General features: G+C 37.4%; 1 protein-coding gene across 1 annotated transcript in view; it reads right to left on the bottom strand.

The window, feature by feature from the left end:
• SKAP2 (src kinase associated phosphoprotein 2) overlaps nucleotides 1–16,719 on the bottom strand; it is a 169,797-nt gene that overhangs the window by 4,250 nt on the left and 148,828 nt on the right. The window contains exon 11 of the mRNA XM_070617565.1: nucleotides 11,658–11,770. Within this exon, the coding sequence (XP_070473666.1) occupies nucleotides 11,658–11,770 (113 nt within the window). The remainder of the gene's footprint in view (nucleotides 1–11,657; nucleotides 11,771–16,719) is intronic.

The following is a 16,719-nucleotide window of genomic DNA, read 5'->3' on the forward strand; positions in this document are numbered from 1 at the left end:
AGGATTAAAATCTATACATTTTTAATAGTGGGATGTATCAGAATTAGGTTTATTAGAAGAATAAGGTGGAAGGCAAAGGGGGAAAGGCCAATCATGCCCTTCCTATTTGAATGAGGGCACAGCTCTGGCTTATGAGGCAGTGGATTCCAGACTTTAAGTTTAAAAGTTCCCTGATAGTGTAAACTTAGTGGACAAAACTACCTACCCAAGGAGAACAGTCTGATGCCCAGTACTCAGTGAGGATGATTATAATCCATGCAGGATATATGTATCAGAAGAAAACACCAACTTACTGAAAGCTATGATTAGCAACCATTATATCCTAATAGGTACCTAATAAAACTGCCCTTTTCCATTTTTAAGGCAATGAATACAAGTAGATGCTAATGCTTAACAAAACAAACATATTTAACCTTTCAGAGGCCAAAGGCCTACATTGTAAGATTTCAAATGGATAGTTAAGAGGGTAAGGGCTGAGTGTCAACGCTCTTACCCAATGCCAATCTAAGATTTTTTCAATCATTTAGAAGGAGTAAAGGAAGTAGGCCCCCAAATGCTACACACAGAACATATTCAGTAAGAGGGCATATTATGACCTAAACCTGCTTTCAGACAATAGCCCTCCATCTGGGTCTCAATGTTTAGATTCAAATTACAAACCACTTTATAATAGTCTGCTTCAGTCATAATCCGCACTCTCAATTAAGGGCATATGATTGTTCTCAAAAAGCTCACGACATCCAAATTTAAGAAACTGATTTCCGACAAATCACTTCAACAATGGACCAGTGACATATGTACTTCACACTTGAGAGAATTCTGCATGATGGTAACTGGTAAGGTTCATTAAATAGAACGTACAGTAGTAAACAGCAGGGAGGAGCCTATTCAGCTGTAAACAAATCCCTTAAAAGCAACATTCTAGGAAAAAATAAAATTTTAGACTGAAATAATCTCAAGCGCTTCACTCAATTAATTTAAAATAATTGAAAAGCATATGAAATACACACCTCATAAAATATTACAGATTTAAATCAGAAAAGGGTAAAAATAAAAACCAGAGTGTTTATTGCTTTACATACGTAAAGAATTCCATATAATACTCCTGTGTGGAATTAAGAGGTAAGATAAAATATGGCGAGGTAAAAATCTAGTAGGCAAATTTATGGATTTACACTGCAACCGTGTGAGTATGTCGAGAAGACTGCAAACACAGAAGCTTTTGCTTTTATCATTACATCCTCTGTACGAGCCTCCTGAGCAAAATGAATCCCAATTAAACCATTTGCAGCCTATAAATTGGAATGAAATGCTTCTTGGAGTACAGTATTCTAAACTTCAGCCTGAAGATTCAACATCATACAAGGTTTCCTTCTGAAGAAAATCTGCCTTTCTTTGCCGCCCAACAAATGTGATTATGAATGACATATTACTTACAGTGGAAAGTAATGCAATCCATACAGTGTTGTCTTGCAGTCCACATACTAATTATAGTATTGTTCTAACAGTCACAGGTGGGTCATTAAAAAAAAAAAAAAAACTCTCAAGCCTCACCTTGTTAATAAACAAAAAATAAAGAGACAAAACCATACCAGGCTGCCATCTAAATCTCTGAAAGGTTCGGAAGCATCCTGTCATCTTTATGGCACACGAGATCTCAGGTTCAAGAAGGCCTGCCATCTGGGATCCTTCACCCTATTCGGCTCTTAACATCAACTGAAATGCTAACACAGGCAAGTGACTGTACTTCAGGAGGACTGATAAAATAATGAAGAGTCCTTTAATCTACAGGAAACCATTCTAGTCAATTTATAAGAAATATTGCATCCCTTTGTAGGACGTGTAATTATTTTCTATTAATCATGTGCTATAAAGCTACATTATGCGGTTATTCTGTTATCACTAGAAAGAGGCCTGCAGTCAGCTTCTGACAATGTTGGGTAATTACTAACACAAAGCTGCTTTCTCCTCCCTTTGCAATGCTATCAAGATCCAGAGGTGTGGTGATGCTTATTGTATAAAAATAGTACTCAAAAGAAATTCAATATCTGCAAAATGGATGGCTTCAAGGCAAAATGTAATGTGGCAGTCAAAGAAGCCAAAAAGCGAAACTTGCCCAATAATCCGAGGAAATAATGGTAAAGCAGCACTGAACAGTTGTGATCTAAATCTTCTGTTTTCAATGTTCATACCATTAAAATGGTTTTGTTTTATTTTGTAGATAAAATGTTAGGCCTCAATTAATAGTTATTAAGCAATAAATTAAAGTGATTATGTAATAAGGCAGGAAAAAAGGACGAGTTTTGACAAAGAGAAACAGAGACTTTATCCAACACAATAGTAAACATATGTCCACGTTTACTCATTAGCTAAATCTTGTCTCTCTGCCAGTGTATTATTTTACACTTAAATAAGGCCCTAACATTTACTTAAATCCTTTTCAGCACCATGATTCTCATTTCTCAAGTATGTTAATCCATTTTCTGCCAACCATATGGTAAAGGAACAGTGCCTTAACGGAAACTTGAAACACTCAGACTCCGGGATGTACCACCTCTCTCACAAATTAGTTGCCAACCTGTTTGAAATCAACAGGTGTTAGAAAGGTTAAGAGACTATGTGTCCTTTCTCCAAACATCACTCTGTGCTTCAAAACATACTAGCATTTTGTGGAAATGAAGGTAACTACATTCACAAAATATAAAATACATTGACTTTCAGAACCAGTGGACTTCACTACTGTTTTCCAACTCTCCACTGTGTTATTTTCAAATTACTCATAAACATTGTAGTAGTGTGAAAACTAGATAACTATTTAAAATACAGAGATACTTTCTTCAAGGTTACCTCTTCAGTCTCTTCCTTTTTACTATCTCCAACTAGAAATTTTGTAAGTATCCTTTCATTTCTCATACATCCATTGTTTCAAAAGGTTCTCTTAAAATGCACAACAGGAAGCTGACAACCTCACTGTGTTACTGTTATTATCTACACATTAACTGCTCAAATCTTAAGTCTCCTAACCTATTAAATGAGGAAATTGACACTAACAGTCTCTGAACACAACCATGCATGAACCGGCTGGAAGACACTAAGTCTCCTAGCAGCTTATAGAAATCAACCCCATTACTTCATCATTTACTACGCAAGTGTGACTTTGAGTTACTCTAATTCAAGAAATTACTATTTTTTTCTCCTTGCACTATGTACTCCATTTTTAAAGCAAGAGAGACAAGGACAAGTAAGGAAGCTGATAGTAAAGAACTTAATTCTTATAACAACTTTTAAGTTATATTCCAGAGCCAAAACACATTTAATTCACATTTCTACACAGTCAACATTTACAACACCATACAGTAAAAACCGGTATTCAGACTGATGATTCGTAGATACTGTTAAGGGAGAAAGATCAAATCAGGCTCAGCAGAGGGTGGCCTTGGTACTCAGTGTATTTTACCAACCAATTCATAACTCCATTAACTCTTCTCAGGTTTACCTACTCCTCTCTATTCCAATGTCACCACTCTAGTTCAGGCCTTTATCACCTCATCCTGGACTGTTGCATCATCAGCTCTGCCTCTCTGTTCTTCCCAGGAACTGCCTTTGTCAGTTTATTCTGCTGCTCAAGAACTTGTACCAGCTCCCCAGGGCGTTAATTACAAACTCCTCTGCTTGGCTTTTTCCCACCCTGCTAGCATCCCTCTTCTCTTACTGTCACCTTCCAGGCTACACTCCTTCCTACTTCTGTGTGTGGGACCTCCTCCCCAGAGCACTTCTCCCCCCTTCACCCAACCTAACCAGTGACTCGGACCTGACTCAAGTTACCCCTAGCTGTCACGAAATTTTCTCTGAATTATCTAGTCCATGCTTACATCTCTCATTTTAAGCTAAGCATTTATTCCTCACTGAATTTTGTGTATTTTAGCTTTGTCCCTTCAACTAAAATAAAATACAAACTCACAGAGATCAGGGCAACGTCTTACACTTAATCTGTATGCCCCACACAGAAGGATTGTGTAAAAGGTGTTCAACAAATGTGTCCTGGATGATGAAACATATTCTATCTTCCCTGTGGATGCACAAGTTGACTATCCTAATTATTTTCCTAAGAAGTATAATTTCCAACAGGAATATCTTTTCCCTTGTGGATATTAGACATATTTGAGGAATTTTAGTAATGACGAAACAAACGTCTGTTCTGAGATATGTTTGGCTTCACAGTCTGAAGCGTGTTGCTCCTACACGTGGCTGGTTGTTGCCCGCCATATCTTCCAACGTGCTACAAAGGATACCTTGTCTAAAGAGCTTAAATTCCACCTGCAGAAAGAAAGATATCTGTCCCCTGCAGAACTGGGACCAAATAACTTCAGTTCTTCGAAGAAACGAGTTCAGCTGAATTTATTGTAAGTACTGAAGAGCTTAAGACAGAACCCTGCAAAAGCAGAAACAGCGTGGCAGGGGTAGGGGAAAACTGCTGGGTTTTCAGTTCCTTCTAAATATTCTTGTGATTATTTTCTCAGAAGATCCAGAGTCTCACCCTAGCTTTGTTATTAACTAGATATGCAACCTTGGGCCATCCCCAAGTTCTTCAGGAATGATTTTTTGTTTGTTTGTTTGTATATTTATGTCACTCTTTGAGACTCCACAATAATCCAGTTACACACGACACAAATCAATAAGTCTAATTATTATACATTTGGACCCTCACAGAATTACCTTTATGAAATCTGTTGTTATATTTACTATAAATTTTTTTGGAGCGTATAATTTGCCCTTGTTGTACTTATTATATAAATTGTTGAGGTTAGATAATCAGTGAAGATTCTAGAAATTCATGTGAGAATTCTTTTTCAAAGTAGCCCGTGCTGGGAAAAGCTAAGATCCCTTCTTTATGATTAAAAGGAATTATTAGCTCCTTGTCTCTCTCTTTTTTAGTTTGGCTGCCAAGACGCTCAGGGCCGAGTTAGAAGCTTGAGTGCAGAAACTTCATTGTCTTTTAAGGTCTTCATAGGGTAATCCTTTTTTCCTTTAGTCTTTTATTTACTTTTCCCCAATTATGGTGAGCCTCGAGATTTCCTCACCTATAACGTGAAGGGCTAACACACTAAGATTCCCTTAACTGTATGTTCTATCATTCTAGATTCTTTTAAGAAGTTGAGGATAATTTCCTATTTTTAACTATATTTTCATTAACACATATTAAACATCTGTCTGCCATAATGTAAGATATTGGGGATACAAAAATACTTAAGACATGGTGTCCCCCATAACAAATTCAGGGCTTCTCTGAGAAAGAGAAAAATGGATAATCCTAGTCATGGCCCATTTAGGTATAGCAAAGCAGAAAGAGAAAACGCTTTAGTGTCCGATCTGCATTGATTCCAGGAGAAGGTACCTACTAGCTGGTATCCTCAGGGATTTACAGAATAATCCTACTGAGCATCAGTTTCCTCATCTGCAAAATTATAGCACCATATACTTCATAGGGTTATCTCTGAATCAGAGGAGTGAAAGTCCATTGAGTGCCTAGACCAGGATATCGTAGGTCTGCAACAAATACTTTTTCATTTCCTCCCTCTCCTTCCCACTAATTGGTGTAGCAAAATACTGGGGCAATGAAAAACAGAGTATTTTGGAGTACACCGCGAGGCAATCTGATTATTATTAGCAGTTCTCTACCTTGCTCTTCCAAAGGAATCTGACCTGTAAAGGGATGAGAGGGAGACGTCTCAGAGTGAAAGTGTGTTATACATACACTGAAGGGGTGCCTGAATTTTTTTGGGGGGGAGTTCAGAAGGGTATAAGAGATCATGGATTTTTCAATTTACGATTTAAAAAAAATATCAACATAGTGCTTTTCTTTAAGGTTGTTTTGTTTTGCTTCTAGTAAACCTTAGCTTACTGCATGCAGAATTAATCGCCCTCCACGGCCACCTCCGCTCCCCCTGCCTCGCTGACATCGCCTCCTGGCTTATCCTCTACCTCTCAAGTCTTTGCAGGGGCCCAGCCTGCCAGCCTGCCTCCTCTAAGCACCTTCACTTTTCATCTGTCAACATTTTCCTGGAACGCTCCCTACATTTTCTGTAAGAGAAAATAGAGAAGTACTTGAGTGTGTTGTTCACACAAAGATAACAAGAGGAGTCCCAGGAGTGGAACCAGAACATCCTGCGATGCGGTGCTGTGTCCACAAGCTGCTTATCGCTACTCGAGAGAGGTGGGTGCTCAGTAGCAGGCCCTGGTTCATGCTGCACTGTCCACAACATCCCCAGATTGACAGCAAAGAAACTAAGCACCATCGGACCCAAACCAACGCAGTCACAAGTACAAACACTCCTCCTCCTTTCCAAAGGCTATAGGATAGAATGACATTTTGGGAACTAGCTTCGTGTCCACAACGTATGTCCTATATTGAGATGTCCTAGTTACTCTTCAGCAGTTGGTTATGCTATTTTTGGCACGCTGGGTCAGATGGTCACAAAGGAAAAACTAAGGGAGCGAAAAAGTAACTCTGTGTTTCCCTCTGCCAGTTGAGCTCAGCAAGACTTTCATTTTATTTTATTTTTCTGGTAGGTTTGGAGCCAAAAAAGCCCTAGTAATTCAATCTTTACATCTTTACAATGAGAAGCAAATGGTGAGTGACAGTTACAATTCACCAATCAGTAGAAAAAGTCACAAATACAAAAGGAGGCAATGCTTGGAACTCCAACCAGCATATACTTAAAAAAAAATGCTCTTTTATTGTATATTAGTATATACAATACTGTATACTGTCGATCTACATTTTCTATTTTTGACTTCTCTCAAAAAGCTGCAAAGCTCAGGTTACCTGTGCCCTGGACTAGAAAAAATATTCCAGGATTCTTAACTCTCTTATTTTTCTGTTAGTACCACACAAAGTGGCATGCCTCTTTCCTGCTGAAGCATAGCTCTTCTGTCATTAAGTCTCTAAAAATAATTTATTGCTTTAAAAGTAAGAATAGGAATGCAGTTAGCAATTTACCGATGAGTAGCGATTGAAAGATAAACTAATAGAGGACGTAAATCCAGGGCAGCAAGTAGAATACCATAACCAGAGAGGAATGCAGGGCTACGGAAAACACCTATAGCTATACAATCTGGGTCCTGCTATTAAAATTATAAAATCTCACAAATGTGGTTCTACGAAAATACTATTAATTAGGATATTATGTCCATGTTTAAGGTGGCAATAAAAATGAAATGCAAACTAGTAAGAGTTTAGCATGATTTAAAACAACCTGATTCCTGGGGCTGGCCCCATGGCCGAGTGGTTAAGTTCGCGTGCTCCGCTGCAGGCGGCCCAGTGTTTCGTTGGTTCGAATCCTGGGTGCGGACATGGCACTGCTCATCAAACCACGCTGAGGCAGCGTCCCACATGCCACAACTAGATGAACCCACAATGAAGAATATACAACTATGTACCGGGGGGCTTTGGGAAGAAAAAGGAAAAAAATAAAATCTTTAAAAAAAAAAAAAAAACCAACCTGATTCCTGAAAAATAAATAAAAGATTTTCTACCCCAAATATGATTTTTCCCCCTATCAAATGAATCTGAAACCAGTCCTTTTGTTTCAGAGTTAGTTCATTAACAATGCAGCTGTCATTAAAATTACAGATTCCACTTTCATCATTTTCATCCATCCCTGTTAATGTGTTCCATCTTTTTTGGGGGGTGGGCGGGGGGGAGGAGATTGCTAAGTCTCCACTGAACTCTTGAAGTATATAAAGTGTTTTATTCTAATACACAAAAAACAGCAGGAACCCTATACAAAAAGAACTGTAAGCAAAAAGTTACTGGCTTGCCTTTTTGGGCAAGCGGTATTTAGATTTATTATTAGTGAGGTTCAAAGGTTAAAACTAAGAAAATGAAGGACACTTTGAAGGAGGGGCTAGCTCAGCCAGGGGTCCCATGACAGCTGCTAATTGGAAAAGGTTAAAAAGGGAAGGAGAATGAGCAGAGTATCAGCCTACTCGTCTTTCTTTACTGCAACATTTGATTTTCACTAAAAATTGAAAAAGAATGCTAAGATCTGTGTAACTCTCAAAAGAGGCCTCAAATAAATAAATCACCCCCAGGCTGACTGAGCACAGCTGACACCCCATCAAGGCTTCCTTGAAAAAACAGAAAAAGAAAACTGAATTTTAAAATCAAACTATACTTCTACAGTGAATTTTAACGAAGACAGTCTAATCATCAAACTAGTTAAATCTTTTTCTGTCATTCCATTTACAAAATTAAAACACTTTTTATGATAGTGTGTGCCATTTTATTTCTTGATTTGTTTACATGTTTACTTACATTGAAAGAATGCATCTCTTCTTAAACTATGTTGTGTTGTGTTTATTTTAAAAAGTATTTTCACAACTGACAACCTTCTAGAAGGTAAGTCAAGTCAAATAGTTATAACTAAATATTGCAAATTATAGATCAGTTAATTATGCAACGCAAGTTGTATTTCTTTAAAACATCTTAAATGGTGTTATTTATTAGAAAAGCCATGGCATCAGTTTCTTTACAAAGCACATATTTTCTATATCTCTACGAATACTGTGTTAGATTCCCTAAAATGTATTCTCCCTTATGTATACAATTTTTACATTTAATTTAGAATGATGAAAAAAATTTTCATGATTAATGCTAACATTTTATTGACATGAGATAGGAAAGTAATTACCCATAACTAGATTTAAAGTTGAATTTATGACATCATTTTGATTATGTACATTAGCTACAATTACCTGCACCACTCATTCTGAGCCACTAGATGGTGTAAAAAATAAATTAAAATGGCAAAATTTCATTCCAACACCACAAAATCTAACTATAACTCTGCAAAAGATTAAACAAATTTCTAGGCATATAACAAAGCTAGTGATTTCTATACTAATTGTACTTTCTAAAAAATCTATCAATATATAACAACAGCTCTACCTTGATCTAGAAACAAGCCCTTTTGAGCAATTTTTTGATCTCTTCTACTAAGGGCCTTGTGTTCTCAATTTATAATAATACCAAGCATTCAAACTGCTGTCATCATTCACATATTAAGTAAATTTACGATATTAACTTAGAGTCTATGTTTGCCAAAGTTTTGATAAAAACTAGAAGACCGAGCCAATAAAAAATTAGAGTCTCCAGAGATTCCTATCTGAACTTGCCCAAAGCCAAGTGGGGAAGGAAGAGTCTTCACCAACACATACTGAACTCCAAAACAGCCTGACACCCAACGGCCAAGGTGTCCATCAACGGTCCAGAGTCGGTCCAAATGCCATCAAGGGAGAGCTAAGTGTCCTTTCTTTCCACCCTCACCAGGATTTATCTGGTTGACTTTACTAGGTCCACAGCTGGGTAAAAATGAGTATTTAATCATTCAGCCAATGCTGATAATGTGCTGGCTAAAATGTCTTGTCTCTTCCTTCAAAAACCAAAGTGAGCTCCACACAAAATACCCATCTCTAGAAGGCCCATCATGAAATGACGCTAACGGTGGAACTTCAAGCCTTGTAAGAGGCTGACAGAGGAAATATTTTTGGCCAGCCCATACCCAAATAATAGCATTTAGAAATGTTAGATGACAGTATATTCTTCCTATGAGCCAGACCACCACTAACCTTAGCTCTATGACCAGGCTTCACATATAATAATTACAATCGCCACAAAACAGGTTTGGCAGAACGGGAATGACCTCGCCCAGAATCCTAGAAGTATGATACAACCCTATGACTGTACTTTTAATTTCATATGAACGGAAAATGATTTTCTGAGGCAATGGCAGAAATGAGACATGCCTATGAGAACACTGCTTATTTCACAGCCTGTCCTGGAGGTTGGTACTCTGAGGCTTTCAGCAACGAAGAGAACTTGATTCATAAAGAAGGCTTTAAGAACAGACCCACAAGGGCTTTGTAAGTTTCACATTTTACCATAGGAATATAATGACTATATGCCATTTATCCCTATAATCTGAAATTCCAAGTGGAATCAGCCTTAACTTTATAAATAAATGCAGCTAAACTGGTGAAAGAAACTGTGAGCTAAGTAAATTTGAGGAATGATTCCAGAGACGTTTCTTGTCAAGAACTGAAACTAATCAGTTTGGTTTCTATATTAAGTAATTAACTCAAAAAGCTGTTGTCTTAACTCTGGATAATTAAATGCTCAATAATAGGCTTAATCCACGAGTTGTGATATGGCTATCTATAACGTCTAAGACCTGAAAGTATCTTTCTAGAAAAAAAAAATCCCATACTAATGAGCAGAGGACTGAAAGAAATGTGACAAGTCTTAGCTTTGGGTATCTCAACTAGCAATTATCACAGCTGGTTGTACTTACTTACTAAATATGTTTTCCCCAATAATCTACAAGTGCTTATACCTCCTTTCTTTTGGATTCCTGGTGCCTAGAATGGGCCCTGGCATATCGTAGGTACTTGATGATGGCTTCAAATTAAACATAAGGAAGGAGGGAAAGAAAGGAGGAAAGGAGAGAGAGAGGGAAGAGGGGAGGAAAACAGATAATAGGCACAAGAAAAAAATACAGAGGAAAGCCCTGGTCCAGGTTAAGTACTGGCTTGGCACTTTCTTGACCCAAGTTCCCTTACCTGTAAAACCAAGAATAGAGACATGATCCCTAAGACCCCTCACTCAGATGTTGCATGATTCTCTGTGTTACGATTTTATGCACTAGTCAGCTGGTGTTAAAATTCAATAAGCGACTTTATTTCCAAATTCTCTTCTGTATCTGACAAGTCATATGACATTTCTTAAAAGTCCGAAATATTTCTCTAATCAGGAATCCACATTAAACTCATAGACTTAAGATATATATAACATTTCCCTACTTATATTTAAACACTTTCCATACATCATTTGTACCTAAAATGGCCTCATAAACTAGACTGAGGGAGTTTTTTAATCTCTATATTATAGTAGGGAGAGTTAAAATATGAAAATTAAGGGGACTCACACACGTCATCAGAAGCGTAATCACATTAAGAAACTTGACTTAGATCGAAGGACAGAAAGATTTTGAATAATCCAGTATCTTAAGAGGCAGAGACACGATTTTTTTTCTATATAAAGATGAGTTCATAGCCACATACTTTGCTGTGATGTTTACAAATACAATTACGTTAAACATTTAAAAAATTACCTAAAACCTATCTGAATAGATAAGCTTTGCTTTTAAATTGTCGGAACACCCAATGTATTTACATAAAGATGAAAAACTTGTTCTATAAACACAGTGCTTCCAGTAGTGAATGGCAGACAAAATCAGAATAAGCACACAGAAGAATAAAAAGGAAGAGGAAAGAAAAACATAATAAATAACCCAATACCTTACAATGTTAACTTTCACATAAGGATATTGTTTCTGGAGAAGGCAGTGTGTGGATGCAAGCCAAAGGCTGAAGTGATAGGTAAACATACTGTTAAGTTGAATCCTGTTATCTGATTCTGTTTAAAATTTGATTATATTTCACTTGACAAAATAATTAATTATTGTGAACTCCCAATTGTTAACAAGGACCTAGAAGAATTCCAATTGGCATTTTTCCCCAGTGTTATAAATCCAAATGCAGAAAAATCTAGCTTCACATTCACCCTTTACAGTTGTCATTTTGGGGCATCTTCTTACCTTGCTAAGAATGTAAATCACATCACCACGTTTAAAGGACAACTCATCAGAAAAATCTCCTGTGCAGTCCCACAAACCCTGGTAAAAATTAGCATAATCAGTGCTTTTATCTCCTAGGAAGAAGAAAGAGAAGACATGAGTTAGAGCTTTCACGTAATGGGCCCTCATTTAAAAATGAACCAACAGAAATTTAAGGGCCACTCCAAACCACCAAAAGAGTCTGAAAACATTCTGTCCTGATTCAAAGAACATTTTATTACATCCATACAAGAATCCTACTTCTTACTACCATCTAATTAAGGACCATTTTCAAAAAGATCTGATTTTGAATGTCTGTTTTTTTCTTTCTCTCCCTTTGTTGTTTTCATCTAAAACCTGTATTGCAATGTGTTCTCATCAAACCAGCACCTACAAGTTACTTCCCACTTATTTTATATAATGAACCTAAGCTCACTTGTAACATGTTTTGAAGATGAGTCAGCCATACTTCGTAACGAGCAATATCCACGAGACGTGACAAACACATTGTGAAATAATCACCTTACAGAATTTGGGACACTTCATAAAAATAATAATAAAGGTACTAAGGTACAAATATAACCCAAACTGGTGAACAAAATTTAAAAAAAAAAAAATTCTAAAATCTAAATCTGGCTTAAGAAGAAGATAAAGTGGAAATACTATAAAGGGTAATTCCAACTCTTATCTTCGGGGACTTTTGTACCCAAAGCCTCTCAAAGTTATTTCTAAAATATTTCAGTAACTTTGAAATTGCCAATGCAGAAACTGCATTTTTCAAGATTTCTGTCAGCCCCAGTTTAAGACATCAGGCTCTGAATAAACATGCAACATACACTGGCGTTATCAGCTCATCCTTCTAACAGCATAAGCACAATGGATGTGATGTGCTCCAACTGCCATACAGACCATTAACTGATTGATTATTTAGCGCTCTCCGTTCTGTAATACCACAATAAATCGGGTAATAAATGCTTTGTCACTTATACAATATGGGTCTCCTGAAACACAGGACAGAGTTAAACACACTGGATGCTTTTGTTACACTAAGAACGGTTTCCTGTTTTTAATTTCACGATAATTGAGTTTTGATGAGTTAACGCAAAAAGAATGCAAGCAATATCAATAAGATGTCCGTGTACTCACTAACCAGGCAGCACATCTACGTGCTGACAACTTCCATCGTTGGAATGTCATCTTTGAATTTTGAGGGAATAACTGTGGAGACACAGGCTGGATGAGGGTTGTCATCTTAGTTTTGTTATACGGCCCTCAAACAGCAGGCTCCTTGGCAATTCCAACACAACTACTCACATTAGCATGCCATTAGGGTGTCTGCCTTATTACACATAGTTTGTGATTTATACAAAGTATTACCTTTATTAGAAATTTTTAAAATTCTCTTTAATCTCTGAAACATTTTTTGAAGTCAAAAGGAAAATCTGAATAATATGGAGTCTGAATATTTAGGAAGTGAGATGCTACTTTACAATTATACTTTTAAGAAAATAAACAAGACTAGAATACACAACCTAGCTAAATCCTACTATTCATCTTTTTCTCTTGTTTTCTAAGAATTAAACCGAGAGAGAGAGAAGGAGGAAAACGAGAGGGAGAAGGAAAAGAGGGAGAGAGGAAGGGAGGGGGCTAGAGAGACGGACACCTTATTGACTCCTGCACGCTAGCATTAGAGTGCTCATCACTGACGCCAGTAGGGATGTATACAGGCCTGGGAATCCAACCAAGAACTAACAATGCTTGTGGCCACCCTTCATTACATTTTCTTCCCCAAAGCATCTATCAAGTAAATTCCATAAATGGACACTAGAGGGCACTCTGGCTGGACAGATCACGCCAAACATCGTCAAATATTTTTTTAGAAAAAATTACTTAATAATAAAGTGACTGATTTCCTTTAAAAACCACTTATTTAGACAAATAGAGATTTAGAAGTTGAAACATTCTAGTCAGATTAAATCAACTGCTAAATAGGTCAAATGTGGCGCCCCATGCAGTCTGTCAGTGTCAGTTTAAAAGTCAAGGAATTAGAGCAAAGAGAGGATGATGTCATTTCACATGCAAGGCCTCCCCCACCATCACCACTGGCTAGGAGGTCAAAGGAGCTAACTAGCTGGTTTCCCCAGTCGAGGCTCCTGTGTGTTCCCCATGCTGCTCAGCCTTAGGCTTGATCCAAAAAGGTTGAAGAAACAAAATTTGGGCTAAAAACTAGAGTAGAAGTTTTGGCTTAGCTAGAGCATCCCAGTGGGTTCCCCAGCTGTCCAGCCGGCTGCCTGCTCTTTCCTTTTTCAGATTCTCTCATGACGGTTTTTCATTCAATAGATTTCCAAGGCGGGGGGAGGGGGCAAGAAGGAAGGAAAAGAAAAGTACATGGTGATTTTGAACACATAATCCTCATCACTTTGGGGTCTCTCTTCCCCTCGATGCGCTTGGTGAAACTCCCATTAACACTAATGGGAGTTCCAGGAGTACATGAGGGGAAGAGAGACCCCCACCGTGTGCAAGATGCATCTCTCCCTAGATGTGCATCATGAGCATTTCATTAAATCTCACTGCTGTAAAGAGGCAACAGAAGTAGCGATTTGGCAATACTGGGAGAAAGATGCATTTTCTACTGTGCTTTCTATAATCTGGATGATGATGTTACCCAAAGACTAACCTCATTTCTGTGTCCCATATGTGAGCTCTGTTAAGAATAATAAGTTATTTATGTCACATGGCTACATGTGCGTACAATTTACTATTCCATCTATTCCAGCAGGCAATACTAGTTAGAAAGTAGAAGAATCACAACCAGAGTGCGTGTCTATTAGCTTGAGTCTCCTCAGGAAAGCAATGCTAAAATTCTTGGTATGAATTCTAGATGGAAAGATTAGCAATTATCTTGTTCCTTAGAGAGCAGCAACCTCTTCTGGATTACTTTTTAAATATTTTAAGTGTGGCTAAACATACACAAAAAATTACACACAGATACAGCCTCAAGACAGCCGGTTCACAAAAGTTAACATTGTTCGCTGATACACTGAAAAATAATCCATGTGAGATATGTTTTTTAAAAACAACAAAATAGGATGGAACAATATATTCTGAATACAAATTAAGTCTGTTTAGTTGTCTTTATGGCATGGATTAATTTTCCTATTCTATCCACATTACGATGTATGTTTTCAAAATTACGGGAAAAAAAAATCACCTCATTATGTTTCTTGTACTGAGAGGAATGAATTTAAAAGAAGGTAAAGAAAGAAAAAGAAAAAAGCATTCTAAATTAGTCAGCTGTGAAGGATTTAAAAGATGTGCTTACTCTTGCTTTTTAAAACATACAAAAACAGATCACTGGGCAACAATAACAGAATTGTTATGAAAGTATAAACTAAACATGGGAGATACTTACTTTTGCAAAAACGAAAAGATTTTAAAAATATGATGACAATGGATGAAACATACAATAAGAAGATAATGGAGAATCTCTCCTTGAGTAGTGTTATGGGTTTAAAAACTGTTTTAGCAAGGCAAGCATATTCTACGATGTTCAAAAAAATCAAATGGAATCTTTATCACACATATATAATAAATATATGCAAGATAGATAAGTTTGAACATGAAAGAACTTGTAAGCAACATAAGATTAATTTTGTTTTTGCTTACGTATTTTACATTAAAGTAGTCTGAGCTTTTTTTAAGTAAAATCAGTCAATGTGAAAAATATATAACATTCTTGAGTAAGGTTAGAAGTTCACGTCATGTGATGCTCAGCAAGATAGTAATACCCTCGTCAACTCACTGCCCTGCACAGCAAACAAACTTCTAGTGTTACATCTTTGACAGCCTAGGGAGAGCAAAGGTCACTGCTATGCAAAAGCATTAAAACTGTTGCTTGAAAAGAATTTCATGTCACTAAAGATAAGAATTATTGCAGTGCTTTATAGCTATTGCATGAAAAAAGCTAGATCTACTCATTGCATTCCTTTGAAGAAAAACTGATTTTTTTTTCCTTCCCTCAAAGGCAAAAATTTGGGAGACAGTTACTTTAAAAGGGTTTTTGAAAAATACAACTGCTTTAAGCCAAAATACCTATATTTGTGGAAAGAATATCTGTACCTGTCTACTTTCTACACCTGCATGGAAATTTAAAAGCAGAAAACTACGTGCTTTCGGCAGAAGCTTTACGATACATAATAAAACATATATACTTAAATGACTAGCGAACGTTGTGGTCCTCGAGGTTTCCCTCAGCCTCAGTGTTTTACAGCTGCATTTTACAAGACTGTAGTGCTAACATCTAATGACTTCGTCCTCGCTTCCTTTCTGAAAAAAGCAAACCAAAACCTTTTGCAGCAACCTGCTCCTGCTTTCCTGTCCAGGTCCGGAAATTAGGCCTCTGTTTCCTTTCCACATGTCACAGTAGGAAGGACTCTGGAAAGCTACTTCCTGAACACACACTTCTTGTCCACCCTCCCTCTGACAGCTTGAAAGAGTGATGGATGGACATATCAGAGAGGGGAAGGTGACCCCCACCTACAGCTCTTTGCAGGACACGGGGATGATATGGCAGACCTTGCCCCAGCTGACATGTGGCTGCGAAGAGGTGTAAAGTTCTGATAAGAAGGCAGTCCCTCTCTTCTTTCCGTGTAAAATAATTGCTGGTTTATCAAAACTAACCTCATGCTCGCACTGCAGATAGGTTTATCTCCTGCTATTTGGAAATAACAACCAGAAGAAAAGTTGGCCATATCATGTGATTTTTTACATAGCACGTATAGTTATTTTTCCGGTCACAATTAGTACTTGGGGCCATGTGCCAAGTGGAAATGGATAAGGGGATATCCTTCCTAGCCTTCTGGGCCACCAGTGTCCTTTTCCAATTTTTAAGCTGCTGTCACTGGACTCTGGCATTTCTTACCCAATTCATTTGCTTTCTGTGTTAATCATATGCAATGAAGATATGCATGGCCAACATTTAAACAGGCTGCAGATCAATTAGCGGTCTTAAGTTTATCTGATTTTTATCAAAGAAGACAGAGCT

The sequence above is a fragment of the Equus przewalskii genome, chromosome 4 (genome assembly GCF_037783145.1).
Source record: "Equus przewalskii isolate Varuska chromosome 4, EquPr2, whole genome shotgun sequence".
Taxonomy (NCBI): domain Eukaryota; kingdom Metazoa; phylum Chordata; class Mammalia; order Perissodactyla; family Equidae; genus Equus; species Equus przewalskii.